The sequence below is a fragment of the Entelurus aequoreus genome, linkage group LG15 (assembly GCF_033978785.1).
Source record: "Entelurus aequoreus isolate RoL-2023_Sb linkage group LG15, RoL_Eaeq_v1.1, whole genome shotgun sequence".
NCBI lineage: Eukaryota > Metazoa > Chordata > Actinopteri > Syngnathiformes > Syngnathidae > Entelurus > Entelurus aequoreus.
The window spans coordinates 35,314,103-35,326,348 of NC_084745.1; the positions used below are offsets into that span (position 1 = coordinate 35,314,103).

The 12,246-nt window shown below is 40.7% G+C and overlaps 1 protein-coding gene across 1 annotated transcript in view; it reads right to left on the reverse strand.

The window, feature by feature from the left end:
- prex2 (phosphatidylinositol-3,4,5-trisphosphate-dependent Rac exchange factor 2) overlaps window positions 1-12,246 on the reverse strand; it is a 230,730-nt gene that overhangs the window by 218,263 nt on the left and 221 nt on the right. The window contains exon 1 of the mRNA XM_062021283.1: window positions 12,094-12,246. This exon is cut by the window's right edge and continues 221 nt beyond it. Coding sequence (XP_061877267.1) covers window positions 12,094-12,231 — 138 coding nt within the window. The 5' untranslated portion in view covers window positions 12,232-12,246. The remainder of the gene's footprint in view (window positions 1-12,093) is intronic.

Below are 12,246 nucleotides of genomic sequence, written 5' to 3' on the forward strand. Positions count from 1 at the left end.
AGGAACTATAGCAAAAACGTTAGTCAAAGATCCTATACGTGACAGGAGCACTTTGTTTTAAAGGAACTACCGGAAAATACTAGTCAAAGATCCTCTTTATGTTCCTGCGTTTATGAATTGCAGGAACTACAGCAAAAACGCTAGTCAAAGATCCTCCCAATGTGACATGAGCACTTTATATTTTAAAGAAACTACAGCAAAAACGCAGGTCAAAGATCCTCTATATGTGACATGAGCACTTTATATTTTGAAGAAACTACAGCAAAAACGCAGGTCAAAGATCCTCAATATGTGACATGAGCACTATATGTTTTGAAGGAACTAAAGCAAAAACACTAGTCAAAGATCCTATATGTGACAGGAGCACTTTGTTTTAAAGGAACTACCGGAAAATACTAGTCAAAGATCCTCTATATGTTCCTGCGATTATGAATTGCAGGAACTACAGCAAAAACAGTAGTCAAAGATCCTCTACATCTGAAAGGAGCATTTTATGTATTGAAGGAACTACAGCAAAAACAGTAGTCAAAGATCCTCTACATGTGACAGGAGCACTTTATGTTTTGAAGCAACTATAGCAAAAACGCTAGTCAAAGATCCTCCCAATGAGACATGAGCACTTTATATTTTGAAGAAACTACAGCAAAAACGCAGGTCAAAGATCCTCTATATGTGACATGAGCACTTTATGTTTGGAAGGAACTAAAGCAAAAACATTAGTCAAAGATCCTCTACATCTGAAAGGAGCATTTTATGTTATGCAGGAACTACAGCAAAAACAGTAGTCAAAGATCCTCTATATGTGACAGGAGCACTTTATGTTTTGAAACAACTATAGCAAAAACGCAGGTCAAAGATCCTCTATATGTGACATGAGCACTTTATGTTTTGAAGGAACTAAAGCAAAAACACTAGTCAAAGATCCTCTATATGTGACAGGAGCATTTTATGAATTGCATGAACTACAGCAAAAACTCTATTCAAAGATCTTGTAAATGTGACAAGAGCAATTTTTTGTTTTGAAGCAAATATAGCAAAAACGCTAGTCAAAGATCCTTTATATGTGACATGAGCACTTTATGTTTTGAAGGAACTATAGCAAAAACGTTAGTCAAAGATCCTATACATAACAGGAGCACTTTGTTTTAAAGGAACTACCGGAAAATACTAGTCAAAGATCCTCTATACGTTCCTGCAATTATGAATTGCAGGAAATACAGCAAAAACAGTAGTCAAAGATCATCTACATCTGAAAGGAGCATTTTATGTATTGCAGGAACTACAGCAAAAACAGTAGTCAAAGATCCTCTACGTGTGACAGGAGCACTTTATGTTTTGAAGCAACTATAGCAAAAACGCTAGTCAAAGATCTTCTATATGTGACATGAGCACTTTATGTTTTGAAGGAACTAGAGCAAAAACGCTAGTAAAAGATCCTATATGTGACAGGAGCACTTTATATTTTGAAGGATCTAAAGCAAAAACACTAGTCAAAGATCCTCTACATGTGACATGAGCACTTTATATTTTGAAAAAACTACAGCAAAAGCACTAGTCAAAGATCCTATATGTGACAGGAGCACTTTGTTTTAAAGGAACTACCGGAAAATACTAGTCAAAGATCCTCTATATGTTCCTGCGATTATGTATTGAAGGAACTACAGCAAAAACAGTAGTCAAAGATCCTCTACATGTGAAAGGAGCACTTTATGTTTTGAAGCAACTATAGCAAAAACGCTAGTCACAGATCCTCCCAATGTGACCTGAGCACTTTATATTTTGAAGAAACTACAGCAAAAACGCAGGTCAAAGATCCTCTAAATGTGACATGAGCACTTTATGTTTGGAAGGAACTAAAGCAAAAACATTAGTCAAAGATTCTCTACATCTGAAAGGAGCATTTTATGTATTGCAGGAACTACAGCAAAAACAGTAGTCAAAGATCCTCTATATGTGACAGGAGCACTTTATGTTTTGAAACAACTATAGCAAAAACGCAGGTCAAAGATCCTCTATATGTGACATGAGCACTTTATGTTTTGAAGGAACTAAAGCAAAAGCACTAGTCAAAGATCCTATATGTGACAGGAGCACTTTGTTTTAAAGGAACTACCGGAAAATACTAGTCAAAGATCCTCTATATGTTCCTGCGATCATGAATTGCAGGAACTACAGCAAAAACAGTAGTCAAAGATCCTCTACATCTGAAAGGAGCATTTTATGTATTGAAGGAACTACAGCAAAAACAGTAGTCAAAGATCCTCTACATGAGAAAGGAGCACTTTATGTTTTGAAGCAACTATAGCAAAAACGCTAGTCAAAGATCCTCCCAATGTGACATGAGCACTTTATATTTTGAAGAAACTACAGCAAAAACGCAGGTCAAAGATCCTCTATATGTGACATGAGCACTTTATGTTTGGAAGGAACTAAAGCAAAAACATTAGTCAAAGATCCTCTACATCTGAAAGGAGCATTTTATGTATTGCAGGAACTACAGCAAAAACAGTAGTCAAAGATCCTATATATGTGACAGGAGCACTTTATGTTTTGAAACAACTATAGCAAAAACGCAGGTCAAAGATCCTCTATATGTGACATGAGCACTTTATGTTTTGAAGGAACTAAAGCAAAAACACTAGTCAAAGATCCTCTATATGTGACAGGAGCATTTTATGAATTGCATGAACTACAGCAAAAACTCTATTCAAAGATCTTGTAAATGTGACAAGAGCAATTTTTTGTTTTGAAGCAAATATAGCAAAAACGCTAGTCAAAGATCCTTTATATGTGACATGAGCACTTTATGTTTTGAAGGAACTATAGCAAAAACGTTAGTCAAAGATCCTATACGTGACAGGAGCACTTTGTTTTAAAGGAACTACCGGAAAATACTAGTCAAAGATCCTCTATACGTTCCTGCAATTATGAATTGCAGGAAATACAGCAAAAACAGTAGTCAAAGATCATCTACATCTGAAAGGAGCATTTTATGTATTGCAGGAACTACAGCAAAAACAGTAGTCAAAGATCCTCTACATGTGAAAGGAGCACTTTATGTTTTGAAGCAACTATAGCAAAAACGCTAGTCAAAGATCCTCTATATGTGACATGAGCACTTTATGTTTTGAAGGAACTAGAGCAAAAACGCTAGTCAAAGATCCTATATGTGACAGGAGCACTTTGTTTTAAAAGGAACTACAGGAAAATACTAGTCAAAGGTCCTCTACGTGTGACAGGTGCATTTTATGTATTGAAGTAACGACAGCAAAAACAGTAGTCAAAGTTCATCTGCAAGAATCTGCTCCTTACTCGAACTTGAGTGTCATTGTTCCCCAGCATTTTGTAACCTGGGAGGAATTCCTCCGGCAGGAAATATGCTTTAGCAGACACTTGTGCGTCTCACGGACAGCGTGCGACTCACTCCGCTCTTTTTTTTCCCTTTCACCCCTGCAGCAACAAGCTTTGTGGCGGATTATCCCAGCAGGAAGTCGCACGGTTGGAAGCCGGCTTGTCCTGACCTCTGGACACCTGGACACAGACCAGGTCTTGTGTCCAGGTGGATGAAACGTTGAAGACTCTTTCATCAGCCCTGAGGCTCCCCAGGAAGCCGCCTAATGCATCCTTTAGATGATAACAACCATGCCTTGTTTGAAGTCCGCTAAATGAGTGCACCAGAGCCATGACACTGACAACTACTGGTCTGGCATGCAAATGACATCACTTATAGCCAATCACGTGCAAGGAACCAATAATGAGACATGTCAAATTCCACATCAGCAAGTCTTTGGTTGAAAAAATTGTAGTTTTACAATCATGCCACATGTCTCCAATGTAATTGTATTTGAAATATAAAGACAAAAACCTGCTGTACCACTAGAGTAGGGGTGTCCAAACTTTTTCCACAGAGGGCCGCACACTGAAATATCAAAGCAAGCCGGGGCCATTTTGATATTTTTTATTTTAAAAAACAATACAATATATGTATAAAAAAATATACATTTAGGCCTCCACTCAGGCTTCATCCTGGGGACTCCAAAGGGTTTAGGTAAAAAAAATATTAAAAAAGGTGTCATTATTTAGTATTATTATTATTATTCAAGGTCTAAATCTCCAGATTAACATTAGTTCTTGTCAATATAAAGTGTTTTTTCAAGATTTAAGTTGTATGTGTAACGACCTGGTCGCATCGTGGTGCGCGATCGTTCTCCCAGGGATGCAGACGGCTTCGGACACAGCGTGCAGGTAGGAAAATGATTTATTTAGGCAAATAAATCAGACAGGAAAAACAAAAATGTGCTCATAGCACGGAAGACAAAAAACAAAGGGACTAGCGTGGGAGCTAGCAAGCAAAAATAACATAGCATGAAAGCTAGCAGGAATCAAAGTGGTCGTTAGCTGTTGCGTAAAAGCAAATTAGCAAGCCAGGCCGAGTGTGGCCCGGGCAAAGACTAAATAGCCCTCTGATTAGCGCTCGGGCAACAGGTGCGCGTCCCGAACGCTAACCAGAGGCAGGTGAGCACAATCTGCAGTCATGGCAACAGAAACAAAAACAAGGTGCTGAAAACACACGTGACACTAAAAAGTAAACAAACTGTGATCCGAGCAGCGGATCCTAACAGTACCCCCCCCTAAAAAGGACAGATTCCAGATGTCCCTTGAAAACAAAAAAACAACTGGAACCCAAAAAAAAACAAGCAATAGTTCACGAGTCAACGGCGGGCGGAGGGAGGACTTGGTGGTGGGTCGCCAGGCCACGTGTCCCCGAATCCACCGGGGAAGGGTCAGGTGGCGGCGGCGAATGGAACGCCGCCGCCGCTGGCGAGGCGGGCTACCACGGAAAGGCCACATTCGTGGCCGCCGAGAAGGTGGGCGTGAGTGGCGCCAGAAGTTCAGCAGCCTCTGAGTCCTGCAACAAAGTCTTGGGTGTCGCTGCTGTTTGCGCCACTGGCGTCCCTTCACTGACCTCGAGGGCTGCATGCGGGGCCCTGCTTTCCGCTTGCGCAGTCGGACCACTCGAGGTCGCAGAGACGACGATAAGGGCGAGGGAGGTGGCGGCGCCCTGGGAAGGCCCACCGGAGACGAGGAGAGAGCAGATGTCGCCGTGGCAGCAGGAAGAGTCGCCGTCGCCGTGGAAGCAGGAGGCGGCGTCGTCGTCGTTGCTGTGGCAGCCGGAGCAGGAGGTGGCGTCGTCGTCGTTGCCGTGGCAGCCGGAGTCGCTGTCGTGGCAGCCGGAGTCGCTGTCGTGGCAGCCGGAGTCGCTGTCGTGGCAACCGGAGTCGCTGTCGTGGCAGCAGGAGTCGCTGTCGTGGCAGCAGGAGTCGCTGTCGTGGCAGTCGGTGCTGGTGCGAGAACCAGTCGTGGTGCAGGTACTGGTGCAGGTACTGGTGCGAGAACCAGTCGTGGTGCAGGTACTGGAACCTGTGGTGGAGCTGGTGCTAGCCTTAGACTTGGCGCTAGTTTGGGTGCAGGTGGCCTAGCTGGCGGTTGCGGCTTAGCAGGCCGAAAAACCGGTGGTGGCGGCCGGGCAGGTGGTTGCGGTTTAGCACGCAGACGGACTGGTGGCGGTGGCCGAGCAGGAGGTTGCGGCTTAGCCCGCCGAAGGACAGGTTGTGGTGGCCGGGCAGGAGGTTGCGGCTTAGCTGAGCGCCGTTGTGCCACCCCACTAGCACAGCTCCCAGCACTAGCCCCCCCTCAAGAAGCGGATACCAGACGCGCTCCTTGTGGTTTGGAACTGTCTTCAAGGGTGGGTGGAGGGAGGTCAGGAGGGGGGGTATACTCCTCCCCTTTAAAATGTCCAAAATGTTTATTCTCACCCCCCACTTGAGATTGGGTGGGAGCACAAGGGGAAAAAATCTGTGCTGTGGGTGGAGTAAAAGTCACTGGGGGCGAAACCAAAGTTACTGTAGGTAGAGCTTGAAACTCAGAAAGTGACTGGGACTGACTAGATTTACATTTAACAAAATTGTCCTGATAATGTTTTATCTTGGCATTAAAGTCATTTAGAAGTGGCTGACAGAAAGAAGCTGAGGGTGGAAAAAAAAAAAATCCTGATCTATGACGTCATCAAAAGTGGGCGGATTTACCTCATCAGGGGGCGCCAACGGAATGACGTCATTGTCGTTGCTGTCCAGGTGACTGACAGCCCAGTCGGAGAATTGTTTGGCGAAATGGTCGATAGGGTTGCCAAACATCTGAGGAGGGGAATCTTGGGCTGAATGTAGCTTGCTGTGCACCGGTGGAGGAGTTTGAGGGAGTGGCGCGTCTTGGCAGCAAAGTGAAGACCTTTTGGGCGGCTTCCGTCTTCGCTGACGCGTCCGGCACTGCGGAGGTGTGGCAATGTCCTCGGGCCAAACGGAGTGGATTGGGACCAGCTTTCCGTTAGGACCCCATAACAGGTCCTCGCGCTCCGAGGGGGAATAGCGAAGAGTCTCCGCCTCCATCGCTCGCAACACCATCCACGTACCTTCGTCCATCTCCTGCATCGTGCTCGCTGCGGGAGAACCTTTTCTTGCTGGCTTGCTACTGTAACGACCTGGTCGCATCGTGGTGCGCGATCGTTCTCCCAGGGATGCAGACGGGCTCGGACACAGCTTGCAGGTAGGAAAATTATTTATTTAGGCAAATAAATCAGACAGGAAAAACAAAAACGTGCTCATAGCACGGAAGACAAAAAACAAAGGGACTAGCGTGGGAGCTAGCAAGCAAAAATAACATAGCATGAAAGCTAGCAGGAATCAAGGTGGTCATTAGCTGTTGCGTAAAAGCAAATTAGCAAGCCAGGCCAAGTGAGGCCCGGGCAAAGACTAAATAGCCCTCTGATTAGCGCTCGGGCAACAGGTGCGCGTCCCGAACGCTAACCAGAGGCAGGTGAGCACAATCTGCCGTCATGGCAACAGAAACAAGGTGCTGAAAACACACGTGACACTAAAAAGTAAACAAACTGTGATCCGAGCAGCGGATCCTAACAGTATGCTCTTTTTGTCAAAGAAAACCCAGTTTTTTTATGGAAAAAACACAAAATATGCAATATTTTCCCCCAATAACATTTTAAAGTGGAATATTTGAGATTATATAATAATTGGAGTCCATAGCATAACTCATAACAACATTAATTCATTATTATTTTTGAGCAACTTAAATAGACACTTAAAAAAAAAAACTCCCACTGAAATTTTTGGGGATTCAAAAGTGTTCTGCTTAGTAAAGTATTAAAAAATAAATCATACTTTTTTTTTTTACTTTTAACACAATAGTCTTAAGATCAACTTCGGATCTATCCGTCAATTATAACTTTTGTTGTAGTTTATGTTTTTTGTTTGTTCGTTTTAGGCCCTTCTTTAAACAAAACAGCTTAGTTTTTTATATGGCAGACAAAATATTTCCCCCAAAAAATATTCCAAAGTGGAATATTTAATGTGACGTAATTGGAGCTTTGAATGGGTCAATAATTCATAATGACATTGATTTTGATTCATTATTATTTTCTAAAGAAAGAAACAGCCTGCATGGCAGCTTTGTGTTATTAGAGTAAAACTGCAACATGTTCTTGTTACATTTCACCTGTTTGCTCTTTTATACCACTTTTTATGTTTATTTTTTTTAATCGTATTTTTAGAATGTGCCGTGGGGCCGTAAAAAATTACCTGCGGGCCGCAAATGGCCCCCGGGCCGCACTTTGGACACCCCTGCACTAGAGGGAGCCCACGTACCACCAGTGGTGCTGGTACCACAGTTTGAATGCCTCGATGACTTTAAAGGATGTAAACCTTGCAGATTTATTGATTAAAAGGATGATAAAGCTGCATTTGATTGTTATGATGCAGACATTTTGAACAAGTGTAGACATTTTAATAGCAAATTGCTAGTAATTTTAGTGCTATATATTATTTTTGCATTATTACAAATTGTCCATCCATCCATCCATTTTCTACCGCTTCTCCCATTCGGGGTCGCGGGGGGTGCTGGAGCTTAGGTCAGCTGCATTCGGACGGAAGGCGGGGTACACCCTGGACAAGTCGCCACCTCATTGCAGGGCCAACACAGATAGACAGACAACATTCACACTCACATTCACACACTAGGGCCAATTTAGTGTTGCAAATCAACCTATTCCCAGATGTATGTTTTTGGCGGTGGAAAGAAGCCGGAGTAGCCGGAGGGAACCCACACAGTCACGGGCAGAACATGCAAACTCCACACAGAAAGATCCCGAGCCCGGGATTGAACTCAGGACCTTCGTATTGTGAGGCACATGCACTAACCCCTGTGACACCGTGCTGCCCATTACAAATTATGATTTAAAAAATATATTGTATTTAAGAATCTAGCATTTTTTTGGTGGATTGAACATTGACATGCACAAAAAATACATTATGATGCAATTTGGTACCTTTTTAAATCAGGGTTGTCAAATTCAGTATGACAGTTACGGTAAGCTAGCACATTTTGAAACGTGTTTGTACTGTTAATATTGTACTTGGTACAGACCAGTTGTTTGACTGCAACTTGCATCTTAGTTGTAGTTCCGATCATCAAATTTGGAGGTGTTGAAATTCTCATTCAATGCGTTTTCTTTATTTTCATGACTATTTACATTGTAGATTTTCACTGAAGGCATCAAAACTATGAGTGAACACATGTGGAGATATGTACTTAACAAAAAATGGTGAAATAACTGAAAACATGTTTTTATATTCTAGTTTCTTCAAAATAGCCACCCTTTGCTTTGATTACTTTTTTTTTGCACACTCTTGGCATTCTCTCGATGAGCTTCAAGAGGTAGTCACCTGAAATGGTTTTCACTTCACAGGTGTGCTTGAAGCTCATCGAGAGAATGCCAAGAGTGTGCAAAGAATTAATCAGAGCAAAGGGTGGCTATTTTGAAGAAACTAGAATATAAAACATGTTTTCAGTTATTTCACCTTTTTTTGTTAAGTACATAACTCCACATCGGTAGGTGGTTAGTTCAAACCCCGGCCGGGTCATACCAAAGACTATAAAAAGGAGACTCATTACATCCCTGCTTGGCACTCAGCATCGAGGGTTGGAATTGGGGGTTAAATCACCAAAATGATTCCCGAGCGCGGCCACGCTGCTGTTCATTGCTCCCCTCACCTCCCAGGGGGTGGAACAAGGGGATGGGTCAAATGCAGAGCGTAATTTCCCCACACCTAGTGTGTGTGTGACTATCAGTGCTACTTTAACTTTACATGTGTTCATTCATAGTTTTGATGCCTTCAGTGACAATCTACAATGTAAATAGTTATGAAAAAAAAGAAAACACATTGAATGAGGAGAAGGTGTGTCCAAACGTTTGGCCTGTACTGTATATCATGTCAAAATGGATATAGAAAGAGAAATACGCATATTATTTCCTGGCTTTCACGGGCCATATCAAATGATGTGGCGGGCCAGATTTGGCACTCGGGCCTTGAGTCTGACAGCTGTGCTTGAAATAGTTTTAAACTTTGTTTATTGTATACATTTTATTAAATTGCTCTTCTTGTACGGTTAAACTCAGATTGCACATTGAAATACACCAAAAAAAGATGCAAATATCATGCAATTTGGTATTTTTTTATAATAGTTTGGAGCAGGGGTGTCAAACTCATTTTAGATAGGGGGCCACACGGAGAAAAATCTACTCCCAAGTGGGCCGGACTGGTAAAATCACGGCACAATAACTTAAAAATAAAGACTAGTTCAGATTGTTTTCTTTGTTTAAAAATAGAACTAGCACATTCTGAATATGTACAAATCACAATGTTGTTGGGGTTTTTTTTAAATAATTTAATTTGTCGTTATTTATATTTTCTGAATAAATGATGTGATAATGTTCACCAGTCAACTCATTGGTGTTAATTTTCAATCTATCAAGATAAAAACAATTATATCAAAATCAAATTACAGGATGTTATTTATGTAGTTTGCTCATTTTCCTCGACTGATGTACTAACATCATGTGGTTTATTTTGTACATATGTAGTAGGGGTTTGGGAAAAAATCGATTCGAATTCGAATCGCGATTCTTACGTTGTGCGATTCAGAATAGATTCTCATTTTTAAAAAATCTTTTTTTTTTTTTTTTTTTAATATTTATTTTTATTTTTTAATTAATCAATCCAACAAAACAATACACAGCAATACTATAACAATGCAATCCAATTCCAAAACCGACCCAGCAACACTCAGAACTGCAATAAACAGAGCAATTGAGAGGAGACACAAACACGACACAGAACATACCAAAAGTAGTGAAACAAAATAGCAGTGATTAAAAATCCCTCATTGACATTATCATTAGACATTTATAATTAAAAAAAAGAAAACAGAACAATAGTGTCACAGTGGCTTACACTTGCATCGCATCTCATAAGCTTGACAACACACTGTGTTCAATATTTTCACAAAGATAAAATAAGTAATATTTTTGGTTCATTTAATAGTTAAAACAAATTTACATTATTGCAATCAGTTGATAAAACATTGTCCTTTACAATTATAAAAGCTTTTTACAAAAATCTACTACTGTGCTTGCATGTCAGCAGACTGGGGTAGATCCTGCTGAAATCCTATGTATTGAATGAATAGAGAATCGTTTTGAATCGGGAAAGAATTGTTTTTGAATCGAGAATCGTGTTGAATTGGAAAAAAAAAATCGATTTTGAATCGAATCGTGACCCCAAGAATCGACATTGAATCGAATTGTGGGACACCCAAAGATTCACAGCCCTAATATGTAGCCTCATCTACAACAGGGGTGTCCAAAGTGTGGCCCGGGGGCCATTTGTGGCCCACAGCTCATGTTTTACCGGCCTGCGGAACATCATTCTAAAAATACTAAAACTTTTTTTTTAAAACGTGGAATAAAAGAGCAAATAGGTGAAATGCAACGAGAAAAAAAGTTGCATTGTTGACTCTAAAAACACAATTTTTTTAAATAATTAAATTTAAAAAAATAATGAGTCAAAATCAATGTTGCTATGAATTATTCACTGATTTAAGGACAAAAAGGACACAAATACAACAAACAAACCACGAAAAAAATGAAAATTATTTTTAAAAATACATACAAATTATATACTAATACTAATCATACTAATTATTATATTGATTATTATAAATATACTAAACTAATTACACTACATATTATCTGAAGCTGATAAAGAGATTTAAGTGTTCAATGTAAAAAAAATAATAAATAAAAAAGCATGACCATTATATGAGTGGGGCACTTTTGGATCCCCAAAAATTTTAGTGGAATTAAAAAACACCTGTCTTTGCTAAAAAAAAAAAATAATAATAATAATAATAATGAATTCAAATCAATTTTGCTATGAATTGTTGACCTAGGGATCAAATTACTTCACATCAAATATTCCACTTTGAAAATCTTTTTGGGAAAAATATTGTATATTTTGTATTTTTGCCCCAAAAAATTGGGTGACTTATTTTTAACCTTTTTTAAGACTGAAACCCTTCTGGGTCCCTAGGACCTAACTTGAGCGAGCCCCAAAGGTTAAAAAAAAATGTTGGTTTTAAAAATGAAGAAAAGTGTTGGTGTTGAAAATAAAGAAAATATCAAAATGGCCCCCACGTGCTTTGATTTTTCAGTGTGTGGCCCTCAGTGGAAAAAGTTTGGACACCCCAGATCTACAAAGATACAAAGAATTGCTATTGTGACATCCAGTGGACACATTCAGAACAGCTGTTTCTTTCATTAAACAATTTCAGGTTAATTTTTATACTTAGCAAACTCATGCCGTTGGCCGGATAAAACCTGTTCGCGGGCCTGATCCGGCACTCGGGCCCTACGTTTGACACCCCTGGTTTGGAGTAATCAGTAATGTGCTCCTGTTTTACTGCATTTAAAGGACATTGCAAATAAAACTACATAAAAAAAAGTTGCAATGCGTCTTACTTAGTTGTTATGCATATTGAGTAAATTGCACTTCTGTTCAATAACCTGTCCAGGAGAGTCACTGTAGTGCACTGTAGCCTCATCATAATGACGATTAACTGCAGACGCAAGTGTTGGAAGCACACTTGCACCATATTTGCAGTTGCAAGACGCATTTAAACAAAACTCACCGAGAGAAACTCCAGCGTGCCAACATAGTCCCGTTCAGTCTTTAAAAGCTCGTTCAGGACGCACACTCGTAACCGGAGCTGCTTCTCCAAATCCTTCCCGCTTTCAGCCCTGTGCTCACTCCTGCTCTCCTCCGTCATTGTGGCTGGACGAAA